Source organism: Pongo pygmaeus, chromosome 1, assembly GCF_028885625.2.
Source record: "Pongo pygmaeus isolate AG05252 chromosome 1, NHGRI_mPonPyg2-v2.0_pri, whole genome shotgun sequence".
NCBI lineage: Eukaryota > Metazoa > Chordata > Mammalia > Primates > Hominidae > Pongo > Pongo pygmaeus.
This window is the reverse complement of record NC_072373.2, coordinates 175314180-175330082: the sequence shown is the minus strand read 5'-3', so window position 1 is coordinate 175330082 and position 15903 is coordinate 175314180. Positions and strand designations below refer to the sequence as shown.

At 37.2% G+C, this 15903-nt stretch overlaps 1 protein-coding gene across 6 annotated transcripts in view; it reads right to left on the bottom strand.

Moving 5' to 3' along the window:
- USP24 (ubiquitin specific peptidase 24) overlaps positions 1–15903 on the bottom strand; it is a 147414-nt gene that overhangs the window by 23831 nt on the left and 107680 nt on the right. For all 6 annotated transcript variants that reach the window (XM_063655252.1, XM_054485951.2, XM_063655254.1 and 3 more), the window contains 13 exons: positions 13667–13811; positions 11403–11522; positions 10642–10767; positions 9583–9681; positions 8285–8367; positions 7752–7893; positions 7408–7527; positions 6783–7003; positions 6328–6452; positions 5082–5223; positions 3758–3908; positions 2645–2740; positions 1847–1950 (listed from right to left, as the gene is read on the bottom strand). In XM_063655252.1, the coding sequence (XP_063511322.1) occupies positions 1847–1950; positions 2645–2740; positions 3758–3908; positions 5082–5223; positions 6328–6452; positions 6783–7003; positions 7408–7527; positions 7752–7893; positions 8285–8367; positions 9583–9681; positions 10642–10767; positions 11403–11522; positions 13667–13811 (1674 nt within the window). The remainder of the gene's footprint in view (positions 1–1846; positions 1951–2644; positions 2741–3757; positions 3909–5081; positions 5224–6327; positions 6453–6782; positions 7004–7407; positions 7528–7751; positions 7894–8284; positions 8368–9582; positions 9682–10641; positions 10768–11402; positions 11523–13666; positions 13812–15903) is intronic.

The window sequence follows — 15903 nt, the reverse complement described above, 5'->3', positions numbered from 1 at the left end:
ATTGCTAAAATCATTAATATCCTACCTTATGGAATAAAAAAAAATATTCAGGCAGAAAAAAAGTACAATGACTATTCTACCCATGCCCTCATAACACCTCCCTTACGTCCCCCAATGTCCCAAAATGATCACTGTGTAAAATGGCCATAAACAAAATGGAAATAGTGGGCAAAGTGTAAAGAGCATGAGTAAATTTCACAAACAAAAGTGACCAAGTGTCCTTAGTTAATCCTATGCCAGACATTAAAAGAAAGGAATACATTATTTTATTTTTCAAATAATAAAGACTGAGATCACTTAATGTATCTTTGATTATTATACATAAAAATGAAGTTGTCACTATATATTTTTTCTGAAGAGTTTCTTGACTGCAAAATCTGTCCAAAAACCTCTCCATACTTGGAGAAGCTCACTTTGCTAGTGAGAGGGAAAAGACTGGGAACTTAAGTGGTCTTTTAACTCTAACTGGTCTCTCCTCATCCTGGGTCTCCCCTTACTCTAGGTATATTCTGCAAACCACTGCTCAATACTCTTCATTCTTCGCTCATTTATTCACAGAACAACGACTTATCCAGAACCTATAATGTGCAGGCACCTTACCAGGTGCTGAAGATAAAAACCAATGACGAGGCCAGGCACAGTGGCTCACGCCTGTAATCTCTGCACTTTGGGAGGCCAAGGCAGGTGAATCACCTGAGGTTGGGAGTTCAAGAGTAGCTTGGTCAACACAGCGAAACCCCGCCTCTATTAAAAATACAAAAATTAGCTGGGTGTGGTGGCACATGCCCGTAATCCAGCTACTTGGGAGGCTGAGGTAGAAGAATCGCTTGAACCCAGGACACAGAGGTTGCAGTGAGCCGAGATTGTGCCACTGCACTCCAGTGTGGGCAACAGAGTGAGACTCTGCCTCAAAAAACCAAAAAAACCATAAAACCAGTGATGAATAAGATACAGTCAATGTCTGTAAAGTTTCTAAGGCAGAGGTCCCCAACCCCTGGGCCATGGACTAATACCGGTCTGGGACCTGTTAGGAACAGGGCCACACAGCAGGAGGTAAGTGGTGTGCCAGTGAGCATTACAGCCTGAGCTCCACTTCCTGTCAGATCAGTGGCAGCATTAGATTCTCATAGGAGCATGAACCCTATTGTGAAGTGCACACATGAGGGATCTAGGCTGTGCATTCCCTATGAGAATCTAATTGTCCCCCCAACCCTCCCTTTTGTGGAAAAATTGTCTTCCACGAAACCAGTCCCTGTTGCTAAAAATATTGGAGACTGTTGTTCTAAGGCATTACTCTGGACATACTTCCCTGTTCAAAAACCTCATCTCCCACTGAACACAGCCCAAACTCCCTGCGCTGGGTACTAAGGGCACTCAGTGAGTTCTATACCCAACATTCAGCCTCAGCTCCAGGAGTCTCTCACACGTCCTACTAAAACACAATTAGTCACTCATGGTTCCCTAGGCCAAGTCTTGTCTGTTACTCAGGCTTTCCTTTCTGCCTAAAATGAGCCCTCTGTGTTTCTCTGTTTTACCTTTCGAAACCCTCTGAGAACATCAGTGTCTTACAGCCTACTCTAATCTCCTTATCTGGATATGATTTTGCCCAATTCCAAGACGTACAGAATTTATGCCTTAGTATAAATTCTCTTTTTAGGTATTTCTCTTTTGTTTGATCTATTCTTTCCATAGATTAGAAGTTTCTTAAAGCTAGAGACCATGTCTTAGTCCTCTGAATAAAATTAGGTAGCTGCTTTCACAATATTTTAAAATTATAAATTCAACTTCAATTGAATTCACCAGTGCCCTCTGTCACAACAGATTATCAAAACATATCACTTCTCACCTGAGTTTCTTCTTTGTCCGTAGATAAGTTTGAAAAAGGAATTGAATAGCAAGCTGTAAGCTCACCTTCGCCATGCAAGGATAATATGGATGCTTTAATTTAGTCTAAGAGAGGGAAACATGAAAGAGGATATTTTTCACAGAAGTTTTATAGATTATTACACATTGTTACGAACTAAATTATGATACACACACAATATATGAATATGATATACACACATGATAAAGTTAAATACTAATAAGAAGAATCTTGCCAGTTCATTATAAAAAAATGTTCCATTTAAATTTTAAAAAGGTTAAGAAAAGACATTGTCTTCATTTCTTTTATGAAATCCTCTCAAAACAGTTGTTAGACCACAGGATGTTAAGTCATCAAGAGACTAAGAATGTTGTTTTCCCTTATTGGCAAATTATAATCACGGTACTCAAGGAAAAGTAGTTGAAAGTTAATCTTTAGTCTTGTGATATTTTATTACAAATTAGGAATCTCCACAAAGCCCAGTATCCATTGACATGAGCTCACAGTTATAGCTATTCTAAGATTCTTTTATAAATCTAAACAAGGGCACTTCAGAAAGCCAGTATGTGGGAACTTACACCTCCCCACCATCTACATTATACATTCAGAATGCTGCCTGCATTTTAATATTACCCAATATGGGCTACATTTATGGGAAAATCTTTTTGCATCTAATCTGAATGCTAACTACTGAGATTGAGGATGAATCACTGAATGCTTTAGCTAAAACATATTTAATTGTAACCTTTCTTATTTCTAACAATCCAATTAGTTACTTACAGCATTCAACGAAGCTAAAGACAAAACAAAACTGAAATAATCACTACTGTACACATCTCTATTCTTCATAAACTTGAGGTTCTCATCTCTCACCATCTACAAAAGAAGAATAACAATTATTTTTATGAAATGGAAAAATATTCAATATGTGACTGACATTTCTAATGATATGTAAAAACATAGGTAAAAAGCACTTATAAAAAGTGAATTATAATTTATAATTCCCCTTTCTCAAGTTTTGAACTTTTAAAAGAGGAGAAAGAAAACTTTCCTTTGACATATAAGATGTTATAAGAACTATTATTCATTAAACCATACCCTTTTGGGAAATTCAGGTAAACTGCCATGTGAAGGACAAATGAATTCTAACTTGGTATTTTAGGTAGAAGGGGACAAACAGAGCTCTCCCAAGCACAACCAACTCCATGCTTCCTTTGTGTCAGAGGGCTTAATTCTCTTTCTTTCTTAATGTAAGACTCGATATTTTCCTCAAATTCTCTTGTTCTAGCTACTGAGCTTTTGATTAATTAGTGTATAAAGTCTGGACTGAGTAGACAGTTCTGAATTTAGATCCTTGCCCTGTGACACTGGCACATACTTCTTTTCTGAACCTGTTTTTCCATCCAAAAAATGAGAATAAAACCTGTTACTGCATAATAATCTTTTACAAATTAAAGATTTGCTTAAAGCACGTAGCACACAGTAGGTGTTCAATAAATAATGGCCAATCATTGTTTTATTAGTCCTACTCAAAGGTTATGAACCTTAACTTGTTTTTCTCTCCAGACAAAGTTAGTTTATTTCAGCAACACGATTTCTTTACTGCTCACTCCCCACAACTCTGTTTATTTGTGACATCTCACACTCACACAGCAGGTCAGTGATTGTGCCTGCCAATCCTGAGCGTGTATTCATACTTGTGTTCTTAGCACTCCATGGCTCTAGCTCTATGGCCCCCTCTGTGGCGTGGCATAAAAGGTTCATAAGACAAGTGTGTAAGATGATGTAGCACCAGTGGTACGACTAATCCAGCAGGAGTACTTCTGGACCTACTAGATACATTTTGATGTCCACGTGGATATTCCCCCTTAGAATTTTTTATATGGTTCTTACCTGGTATATTCGAGCAGGCATTTTCTCCACAAACAGTCCTTTCTTCTCGCCTTTTTTAACCAGCTTGGTAAGAATAGACAGCCGGTCATTGTTAGGCCTATGGGGCCGAGGAGATGACTGAGGTGAAATTTCTGGTGAAGATGGAGCTGACCTAAGAGACAGAATCAGAAAACTCTGTCTAGTATTAAGTGGCTATTTTTTTCAGTAGTTACTAAGACTTGCCAAATTCACATAAACAGGGTATTAGACTATTTGATTATTATACATGTATTGAAACATAAAACTGTACCACATGAATATATACAATCATAATGTATCAATTAAGAAATTAAAAATGCAATCTTTTCTAATTAGTTGGGAGAACTGATTGACATTATAGAAGATAAAATAGTGCAGGGCAAATTTAACACAAATTTTTACTTAAGTGGCGTATGAGATTTAACATTTAGTGAGCACAAAATGAATTCTTCCTACATATTATTGTGAGATATCTTTCCTAGCCATTAAAAAGCAGTGAAATAAACTTATCTTAGAGCCACACAAAGTCTTGTAAGAACAAAGTACTGAACCAAGTTTTCAAATGTAATAAAACACATATAGTCATATTTCTCACATGGAAAAGTTAACACTTTCCTGACCCAATATATTAAAAGGCAAATTCACTGACAAAAGGACCTTTAAAAAACCACAACATTCTGACAGTATTGGCATAGCATTATGCTTTGGACAAAAAGTGTACTCAACAAATGCTGCTAACATTAAAAAAAAAAAAAAAAAAAAAAAAAAGTCCAGGTGTGGTGACTTATGCCTATAATCCCAGCACTTTGGGAGGCCTAGGTGGGAGGATTGCTTGAGCCCAGGAGTTCCAGACCAGCCTGGGCAACACTGGGAGACCTCGTCTTTACAAAAAACAGACAAACCAAGTATCTGGGCCTGGTGCCCCTCGCCTGTGGTCCCAGCTATACAAGAGGCTGAGGTAGAAGGATCGCTTCAGCCTGGGAGGTCGAGGCTGCAGTGAGCTACGATCATGCCACTGTACTCCAGCCTGGGTGACAGAGTGAGACCACTCTGGCTCAAAAAAACAAAAAACATAACACTTCAATTCTAGAATGAAATAACTTACGTGCATGTTTCTAAATATGTAACAACTTCTTGCCAAGAAAATAACCAGGAAGCAATAAGGAATTTATTTTCTTTCTGGAATTCTTTTTACAATTTCTCTGCAGCTTAGCTAATTATCTTTAAAATCTCAAATAGTATATTGTCACAAACCACATCATCGCCACAGAAATCACACAGCAAATTACACGGAAGAGACACTTACAGAGAGAGATCCTCAGCTTCCTGCCGTACAACGCTGACCCGACTTTTCTTTGGTAATACTGGGGAGTTCTGATCAGACACCCTTTGGTAGAAAAGCATATAGGCATTCCAGTATCTTCGGCGCACATCAGTGTACGGGTTTGCTTTATAACAAGACATTAAGAAAGACATCTGTAAATAAAAGTTTTTCTTGTCTTGACAATCTAAAACAAAGGGCCCCTTATTCCAGCAAGTAGTTAACTACTCCCTCAATTTGTAAAATGCAAAGTATAAGTAAAATGTGAGTGGCTTTAGAGTACTGCTTAGCATGGAAGTCAGGATACTTCAGTTCTGGGCCTAAGCTGGATCTCTCACTTGGAAGTGATATAGGTGGGGGCAAGGAATAAGGGAGCAGTATGGTAATGGAGTAAGAGAAAGAAGGTAAGTATCCTAGGGAGGTCTAAATGTAAGCAAATAGCAAGTGACATTTAAAAATATGTTCTGCGGCACAAGATGGGATAACTGGCCTCACTTAACCATTTCTGCCAAGATCGGCCAAATCCAGGTAAATTCTGACAATACTATATCACCATAAGATGCTTAAAGGTTACCACCATAAGATGCTTAACTATAATGGCATGGTATCAAAATCTAATACAGTGAATCCAATACAGCTAAAAATTTAGAAATACCACTAGAAGATTTCAAAATCAGGTTTCTGAAATGCTAAGTTCTCCATCAAATAGCTTTTTATCAAATAGCAAGTTCTGATTGGGTTGTACTTCTCCTCATACTCTTTTTTCCTGGGAGTGGGGGTTGTGGAGGGAAAGACTGCCTGGCCACACTGCATAATAAATATGATTTTAAAAACACAGGTGCTAGAAATGTCTTCTCTAGTCACACCTCTATATAAGTGAAAAGGAAATCTGAAAATTTTAATGGATTACTACTTCCAAAACTATTTTTAAGGTTCAGTTTCAGTATTAATTAGTTTCTCTTTGATGCTCATTTCATCCTTTTAACTTACTCCCAGCTCCCCTACCTATCCCTCAAGGTTGTTGTAAGAAATTATTTTAAAAAATTTTTATAAACAGCTTGAACATTTTCACTTTGGGTATTAAAGAGCTTGCTCATGGTTCTATTGCTAGAATAGTAGTACAATAAAAATAACAAAATCTGTTGTGTTTTTATATAAAGAATATTATTAATTTTTATAGAAAACTATAAATAAAAAAACTAATGGAAAATATCCATTTGTAAATACTTACTTTGATCATAAACTTTTGGTCTATATTCTCCTCCAAAGCATTCATACTCCAGGGTCTCGTCATTTAGGTCAAATTCTTCTATAACTGTGTCATTAAATTTATACCACTTTCCTTTTCCACACCCTCTGGAGCCCAGAGATCAGACAAACATTATAAGGTTAAAAAAAATCAACCTCCTCATCCTTAGCATTGATCTCTATGTATTGTCTACAAATAAAGCAGGTAATTACCATTTGAAAATATCTAAGAAATATGTAGCAACAATTATTTCAATTTCTAAAACAACTTTTCAAATTGAAGGGGTAAAACCAGTTGCACTAAGCTTTAAAACTTCAAAATGAAACACAGTCAAGAACAATGACAAAGTGTCTCTGCACCACAGCGGTGAGTATGGATGATAACGGAGAGCAGGGGACGGCAGAAAGTGAGTAAGTGCTGCCTCAGGAAACCCTTACCGCCTGTCCTTAATGAAGGAATAGTAGTGGCCTGCGTGTGCCTGCCCACTGTGTACGATGACACCGACAAGTTCATAGTTTTCTGTGAGGGCAACCTTTTTTCGTGGGGATCCTCCACCTCCCTGATCCATACTTCGCCCATTTTCCCCAACTTCAGAAGAAGAATCTTGGCGAGCCATTCCTGAAACTGTGTAAGGCTCCATGTTTAGCATCCAGGGAAACTATGTAAAAGCAAAAAGACCATATTAACGTTGATTACTAACATATAAGTGAGATCCAAATAAGAGGATGTGTTTTCCTAGTTTAAGCTAGGAACAACTACCTCTCCAGTTCAAGTATAAAATCTCAGAAATGCTAAGTCTGGGAACGTCTAAAGTAGCCTCTGGTTTGAGCCCTAAGGAAGGCATTTTCCTTCATAGTAATCACTAGGATACCTTCTAGAAATGAGGGCTACTGTTTCCAGATCTGCCTATTCCAGTAGCAGCAGCTGCCTAAGATAAGGGGCTCTTCATAATGCTGAGACAACAGCCTTAACATGGTAGACAGAATATGAAAATAGAAAAAGGAAAGAAAACGAGTGAGGAAATGAATGGTTGTGAAAAATTTCAGGAAGAAAAAAAGTTACCCTTATTTGTTCATCATATTTAATGGAGCGTCCGCTTTCCCAGTCAAATCCAAATCTCATTAGGTGAATTACCAAGACGCTAGGTAAAGATTTAATACAGGTCCTTTTCACTGTTATTCTCTAAAGATAAAAAAAGGAAAAAGAGCAAATATGAATGATCTCCATGGAGAAAATAAAACAGCACAGTAATTAATGCAAAGTCCTTTCTGATCCATGTGAAAACAAGTAATGACATAATCTAATGGAAATAACAGTAGGAACTTAATACTGATTTTACACAAAACAAAGACACATTATGCGAATAACAAATTAATCTTGTTTTTTAAAAAGGGCAAACATAATACCTTTTCTTTACACTTTTCACAGTAGTACGCATTACTTCCCTCTAGAACTTCTCCTCTAACAAACTGGTCCAAAGAAATTTCCAAACTCTGACAAGAAGTCACTCCTAGATTGAGAGCCATGAAAGCTTCTTCACGCTCATATCTGATTAGGAAATAACAGAAAACCCACAATCAACAATGGAGTTTAAAACTCTTCAATTATCATAATACCTAAGCTTGAACACAGAACTACATTTTTAATCTGGGAGTCCCTCAATATTTTAAAAGTCTATTACTAAGTTAAAATGCCACTTTGTGACAATTTAGAGTTGCTTAAAATTATGAATTTCAAAGAATATTTTCTTAAGCCCACAAAGAAATTTTTTCTACTTCTGGAAGTAGAAAGCAAAGAAATTTAAGTCACTAAATACTTATAGATCTATTGACAGGGAGAGAGTTCTAAGTCTCTTAACAAATGCAAAATTTACAACATACTAGACAAATCACTTCAAAACGATGATCATTTTTCCTTTGTTAGTGATATCTTCACTCACCTGTGAGGACAGTCTTTACAGATCTTCTGATCAGAGTAGATGCCCTGAAATGTATTCTTAAAAATTTGGTCTCTCCCCATTTTCTGTTGGAATGAAAAGTTACAATTTTAAGTGATGCCTCCTGAACCTGTGAGTATACAGAATTTTATTAACACATTGCAATTTAAGGACCAAAACAAAATGCATCATTCTGGTAGTGTCAGCTGTGATGAATGGAGGCTAAACCCATTATTGGCCCCACTGTCAGAGTGATGCAGACGATCAGAAGAGGAAGAGGAGGAGGGATGGGTCAGGTATGGGTCAGGTAGAGCTGATGACGAGAGTGTTCTCCAGGGTGATTCTGAATCCTTCTCCCTGTGCTACAAGGACCAAGTTAGGGGCAACTCTCGGCAATCTTTTCTTTTTTCTTGTGGATAGAATGCCATCAATTTGCAAGTTACTTTAAAAAATGGAAGAATTGTGCCTACTGATGAGAGGCCAATGCTGGCAGTGACAACGGGATCTGAGAAGGCAATACCGTTTAGGAAGTCTGCCACATGGCTTACAGGGTAGAGGTAGAGAGCTTTGGGTTTCAACGGCACCATGAATAACTTTTTAATCTGGCTCCTTTCTCTTTACCAGAGCACTCTCCGCTCTGCACAGGGCTGTCAGCTCACCAGTGACTGCAGCACTCTTCTGAGGCCAGATTATTTCAGTAGACACACAAAGAATAGGTAGGTAGGAATGGTTATTATTATGTAGTAGAGATTAAGAGTTACATACTTTACTGAGCATTAGATGAATTAAGAAAATATACAATTCTAGGCCAGGCATGGTACCTCATGCCTGTAATCCCAGCACTTTGGGAGGCTGAGGTGGGTGAATCATTGGAGGACAGGAGTTTGAGACCAGCCTGTCCAACATGGCGAAACCCAATCTCTGCCAAAAAATACAAAAATTAGCCGGGCGTGGTGGTGCACACCTGTGATCCCAGCTACTCGGGAGGGTGCGGTGCAAGAATCTCTTGTACCTGGAAGGTAGAGGTTGCAGTGAGCTGAGATTGTGCCACTGCACTCCACTCTGGGTGACAGAGCAAGACTCTGTCTCAAAAAAAAGAAAAGAAAAAAAAGAGAAAATATACAATTCTATTGATCTGTGTTATGTTTTGATGTTTAAACACAGAATACATTATAGTTCTTATGTTAAAGATAATCAATTTCTGATTTGTCAGTTTCATAGTAACCCCAAATGCTAAGACACTATTCTCATACTATAACTAGAGTTTGAGGGAGTTAGAGGGAAAGTAAAACTTTTACTACCTTGAGATATTCATCCATCTGATCAATGAGACTAGTAAAGAATTCATATGCATCCTGCTGTTCTCTCACATAAAGTTCTTTATTCCACATCTTGAAAATCTATATAACAAAAATTAAATGTTTTTAAAGGAAAAGTAGCAATTTCTGAATGTGGTAGAAAGGGAACATGAAAGAGCACTTAAATGCTTCTAAAAACCAGGTTCACTATTAGGATGTGGACATTTCTAGTGAAGTGAGACTAGCTTGTATTCAGCCATCCACCCTTTTTCCTAGTTCCCTTATAATCATAAGTCTCTGAAATCAGAAGTGGGTACTGGGTAAGATCTAGGCCATGGAACAGAGAATTTCTCTCTTAGAAACTAATCAACCTATGGGGAAAAACACAAGGTGATCCCCCAATATGTGAAACACAGTAAAGCCATGTTTAAAAATAGGTGTTCTTGGCTGGATGTGGTGTCTCACGCCTGTAATCCCAGCACTCTGGGAGGCTGAGGCAGGCGGATCACCTGAGGTCGGGAGTTCAAGACTAGCCTGACCAACATGGAGAAACCCCATCTCTACTAAAAATACAAAATTAGCCGGGCATGGTGGCGCATGCCTGTAATCCCAGCCACTTGGGAGGCTGAAGCAGGAGAATCGCTTAAACCCGGGAGGCGGAGGTTGTGGTGAGCCAAGATTGCGCCATTGCACTCAAGCCTGGGGAACAAGAGTGAAACTCCGTCTCAAAAAAAAAAAAAGTGTTCTTTATTTAAAGACATTAGTGAAATTGGCACAGGGTCAGGGGAATGATATGAACAAATATTTCAAAGAGCTAAAATAAGAATCATGAAAAATATTCAAAATAATTAAGATGAGCAAATTCCTAGGAACTGAATGATTATTCTCAACATTCTAATGATTTGAAACCAAGTACCAATTTCAACAATGGTATACCAAATCCTTTTACAGTTTCTCGGCAAGAGATTAAAGTTAATAAAAACAAAAAACCATTACCATTAGAGAAAGAATGTAGCCAAATATTTAACATCTTTAAATCTCAAGAGTTACTGGGTGAAATACCTTCCAAAAATTCTCAGGTACGTAATACTGCAGCTTGCTTTCCATTAAATGCCCAAAGAGAGACTGCACTTGGTAAAACACGCTATCATCTGGATTGTCTGTGTCATCATCCACCGAAAGTAATGACTGCACAGAAAAGAAACATATCAAGCTTGAAATATTTAAAATGCTTCACAGGAAACTCTGACATATGTACATGTTAGTACCTACATTGCTTTTTTAGAATGTTATGTATGTTTGGACATGGCTATAATGCTGCAGATATTTAACTTTAATAATTCCTAGCTGGTTTAATTATGAACAAATCATGTCCTTAAGCTCTGATTATGAAAAACCGGTCTAGAAATACCAGGATCTCTACAGGAAATAAGTGTAGCCCAGTACACATGGAATACTCTCAAAACCACTGACTACTATAAGCTACTACCATATTATTGTAAAGTGCTCACGGTAGACCCTATATATTTCTAAAATACTAAAACTGTCAGTAACTTTATGGAATATAATTTAAAAACAACTTTGGAGTTCAAAAATCACATTAGGTCAAGTCCATCTGTAATACAGGCAGCTTAACACAACAGCAGCTTTATAAAAATGTGTGATTATACACAACATGTCTTTACACATTTCAGGAGCTACTAAAGAATCGCAAGTTATGTCTCGTTTTAGGAAACCCCAAAAGCAATAAAAAACTATGAAACAATTTTCAAGTAACGCATGTATTATCTATTATACCAAAAAGGATAGAAAAAGGAAATCACCTCAGGGAGCCCAGGTTGCATATACAGCTGCTGGAAGACTGCATTCATATAACAAGTTGCACCACCATTCCTCAGCCCCACAAACCCTGAACTGGACCTGCTATCCACTGGGGGAAGGTACTGGAAAAGAGAGGAATAGAAACAGCCCAGGAGGAGAATAAGCATCTCTGCCACAGACAAATTTACACTATAGCTATGCGGGAGATATATTCACAGATTTACCCATCCAGCATGTTATGAAAGCTATGCTGGCAAAACCTATGTTCATGAAGTACTTCTGCAGATGCTGATATAATTATCAAATACTGCTATCTCAATGTTGCTTTTTCATTCATAAAATACCTGGCAGATAGGTATATATTTGTGTATTTATATAGTTACTTGATTATCATTCAACAAATATTGATTAAATACCCTTCTATATGCCAGGCACTGTGCATGGGATATAAGAGAGATGTGCATGGCCCCTGATCTCAAGGCGCTTACAGTCTATTAGGGTAAAGAGGCATAATCAAGCAAACGTCCTACTACATATTCACGAATTAAGGTAGTACTCTGAAAAAAAGGAATGTGAGTCTAGGAAGTGATTACCATGAAGGATCCTGACCAATCTGGATGGCAAAAAAAGGCTCATATTGTAATTCCTTTTAGAAAAGGTAACATTCTTCTATTAAACTTCTTCCAGTCAACACAAAATTAAATAGGTGACTATCCTGCCATTTTACTTACAGGTGTTTTGAAATAACATAGACCCCAGTACAGAGCTTTTCTGGGTAGAAATGATCCAGAAAAAGTTCAACATGGCACTTCTTCAAGTGGAAAAGGATACTGTAATTTTACACTTTGAAATGCTATTACAGCAAGATCTTGGTTCTCATGCCATGACCAGAATCATGTTATCTGCACATATCAAGTATCTGCATCCATGTAATAACCAACTAGCGACAAAAATGTGTAGGTCTTCTAGATCTCAAGGAATTGCTAAGTATTACTTACTCTTCATTAACAGACATATACTTAGAGCAGGATTATTTCTAAGACCTAATTAACACCAAAGTTTATTTGTAGTCCAAAGCACAGATTTAAAAAAAAACTGGTTTATAACAGTGTTAAAAATATAAATATTTATCTAACACAGATATTGCCTCCATTATGCTGATTTAATTTTTGATGTAAGGAAAAATATAAAAAGTTCATTTAAATCTGATTAAATAAATGCATATAAAGTAACACATAACATAACCTATAAACTAAAGCATTATAAACCATTTTGATCAATCAAAACCATTTCCAATTTATGAGAGCCCACATTTCTAAGTCTTTGCCAAGTGCTACTCCCTCTATTTAAGACATCTGTCCCCACTTCCTTTCCTACCTAACATCTATGTTCTGTAATACTTAACTCAGGCATCCAAAGGGTAAGTCTGACTTTCTGTGATGTCAGAGAACACAAACGGCAGCTTTGAAAGCATCTTCCCATTTCTGGTCTGCATTCCAGTGGACCTGCAATATACTTCCCTCTCGCAGATCCCAACATACACTAAGCTATTTCATGTCTCCACAGCTGTGTTCATATTCTTCTCATTACTGGAATGGAATGACCTTCCCACCTTGCTTCACCTGGTTCACTAGTTTTTATGGCCCTATTTTAAGTTTCATCTCCTCTAAGAAGCCTTCTGAGATACCAACAGCTGGTGGTGAAGTGCCTCTGTGTTAGAGCACTGAGGACATACCTCTATCTCATATTGTATCACATTACATTGAAACTATCTGCTTATGGGCCTGTCTCTTTCACTATACACTGACCTTCTTGAGGGCTGGGATCCTATTTTCATTTTTGAGCTCCAAAAGCCTAATATGCCTCTTAGCACATACTAAACTCAATAAATCTTGGTTGAATTTAACTGAACATAGGCTGTACTGTGATAGAGCCAATGTTTATTTGACTTGTATCTCTAGGGTCTGGCCTATGCCCAGCATAGTCACTGAAAAAATAGGTTGGAATGCTACTTTTTACTGAGAATAACTACCAAGCAACTTGAAAATGCCTCTCCCTCTTTAATTAAAAGGATACTATTTCTTAATATATTCAGTATATTAGAGTGATACTATAGCTTATACTTGATTTAAGTATGTGAACACAGTAAGCAAAATAATAATACTGACTTTCTTTGTGGTCAGCAGAATGCAAATACAGTCTTAAAATTATATGTTTCAGAGATCATTCTAAAAAAATTAAGTTCATCAACGTCTAGAAAACCTACATCAAACTCCTTGGTAAGAGCAGGGTCAGGTTGGTGATGCATAGAAAGCAGTTCTTTTATAATAATTTGAAGATTTGAAGGTGAACTATCAGCCAACATCACAAGGACTTCATAGGCTGCCAATCGGCTATTCGCTGTACTACACCTAGAAACAAAAGACACAAGTCAATTTCAACAATGAATAATCTACTTAAATTACTCATTAAACTAAATCAACAGTTGAAATGAAAGTAGAAGAGCTCCAATTCCTCAAACATACTTAAGTCAGGTCTAACCCCAGACATCTAGTAATCCAGGGATCATGAATATAGGAGGAATTAACAACTATCTTCTTGGCCTGATGATAAAGTAGCAAAATTCTTTCACTTATGATCAGAATAGTCTCATCTAATGAATGGATCAGGCAAGAATGGAGGAGAAAGAGTAAAGAGAACTCTGTAATAAAGATGACATGGGAATAACTGTCTTTCAAATAAAATAGGTAAGTAGAAAGATTTTATCGCTGTCACCCTAAGAAGATCTTAGGATGGCAGCAAAAGAAAGCTGTAAAAACCAGAATAGATAGCCATAAACATTTTATGTGAACTTTCTATGAAAAAAAATGGAGACAGAAATACAGTTTGTCAAATCAATTCGTTTAACACAAAAGATAACTAGCAAGCATTCTGCATGAAATCAAAGGCTTTCTACACTGCCTGCCTTGTAGTATAAACCACTTTGGGGATGGACAATAATATCTCACTTTAACCAATGCTAACCTTGCATTACTGAGGGATCACTGGTTAGGAAGGATACACAGAAAAGAGGATAGCCAACCTCTGAGTGAAACACTTAAGGAATGTAGGAGGAGGCATTTAAGGGGGCTTATGAGGCTTTAGACCAGCACGACACCAGGCACTGAGGACAATGGCCATGGAGCTGGCACTGTCCTTTGCTTCTTATCTGAACTTCAGGGTTGCAAAGGACAGTAAGAAAAGAATAGGGAGGTGCCATTTACACAGGCTAAACACTAAAAGTTGCTTTGTTACTGTGATACAAAATAGCATTACTTCTGAAAAGAGTTTGTGTATTTTAAATCTCTTTCTTCCGTGAGGGTTTTGGTGGGAAAAGACTGGGAATTACTGTGATAAATCAACACCATTCAGTACAATGGGGAGGGATGAAACAAATGTTTCCTTTTTTAGTCAAGGCACTGTATATGATTTTTACAAAAACACTCCTTCCTTCTTCATTTGTGGAGGAACTACTTTTATTAATAATAAAACTGCTAAAGATATATCTTTTGTGTTTACTGAAAATTTACTTCTTTCTGCTGCTTTAATAAAAGACTACCATAGACCTAGCACCAAATCTTCCAAAATAGGGCTGGGGTAGCAATGAGGATGGGAATCCCCAAGAGTTCTAATAAAGGGTTTTACTTTTTTTTCTTACCTAAAACAGATTTTGCTAATGAGGCAACTTTAAGTAGAGAAATATTTATACGTGATAAGATACCTCTTAGGATTCCACAAAATACTGCTTATTATGCCTTGTCCATTTCAATAACCACTGAAATTGTACAGGAACCCTTTTCACTATAAACAGCAAATAGTTTCTTCAGGATTACTCAATTAACTCTGGTTTTCATGAGAAAGGAACAAAGTTAGTTAGATTTGGAGCAAATGAAATAGCAGCTTTTAGCTCTGCCTCTTCTTCCTACCTCCAAGAGTATAAATACCACTCAAGTAGGGTCAACATTACAAAGAGATATTTCAAATTTGTACCCACAAAACTAATACAAAATTTAATTCCAAAATTACTACTGTAATAAATCACAAGCAGTTGCAGTTAACAGAACACAGCCAGCACTCAGCAAACGACAAGGTTTATGCACTAAAGCACCTATCGTTTTCTCCTGAGAAACCTTCAAGATTTTACTCAGAGCCTATTTACTTGTACTTTAGACATAATTTTTATAACCTTCGTTTCTCTTGGAATTTGTTACTGACCAAGTTAGCCACATTTCTATTTGTTCTTCCATTCTGATGATAATAATGGTACCAGAACACTTGCTCTGTGCTTACTATGCGCCAGGCAGGCTTTATGCTAAGCCCCTTCACGTGCATTTCTTCATTTAGTGGATAATATAGGATACACAGACTCACAGATGGAAGACAAACTCCAAGTTAACAAAATCTTTCGGGACTAAAGTTTCAAATTAGAATTTTTACCAAAACTGAACACAACGTGCATTTTCC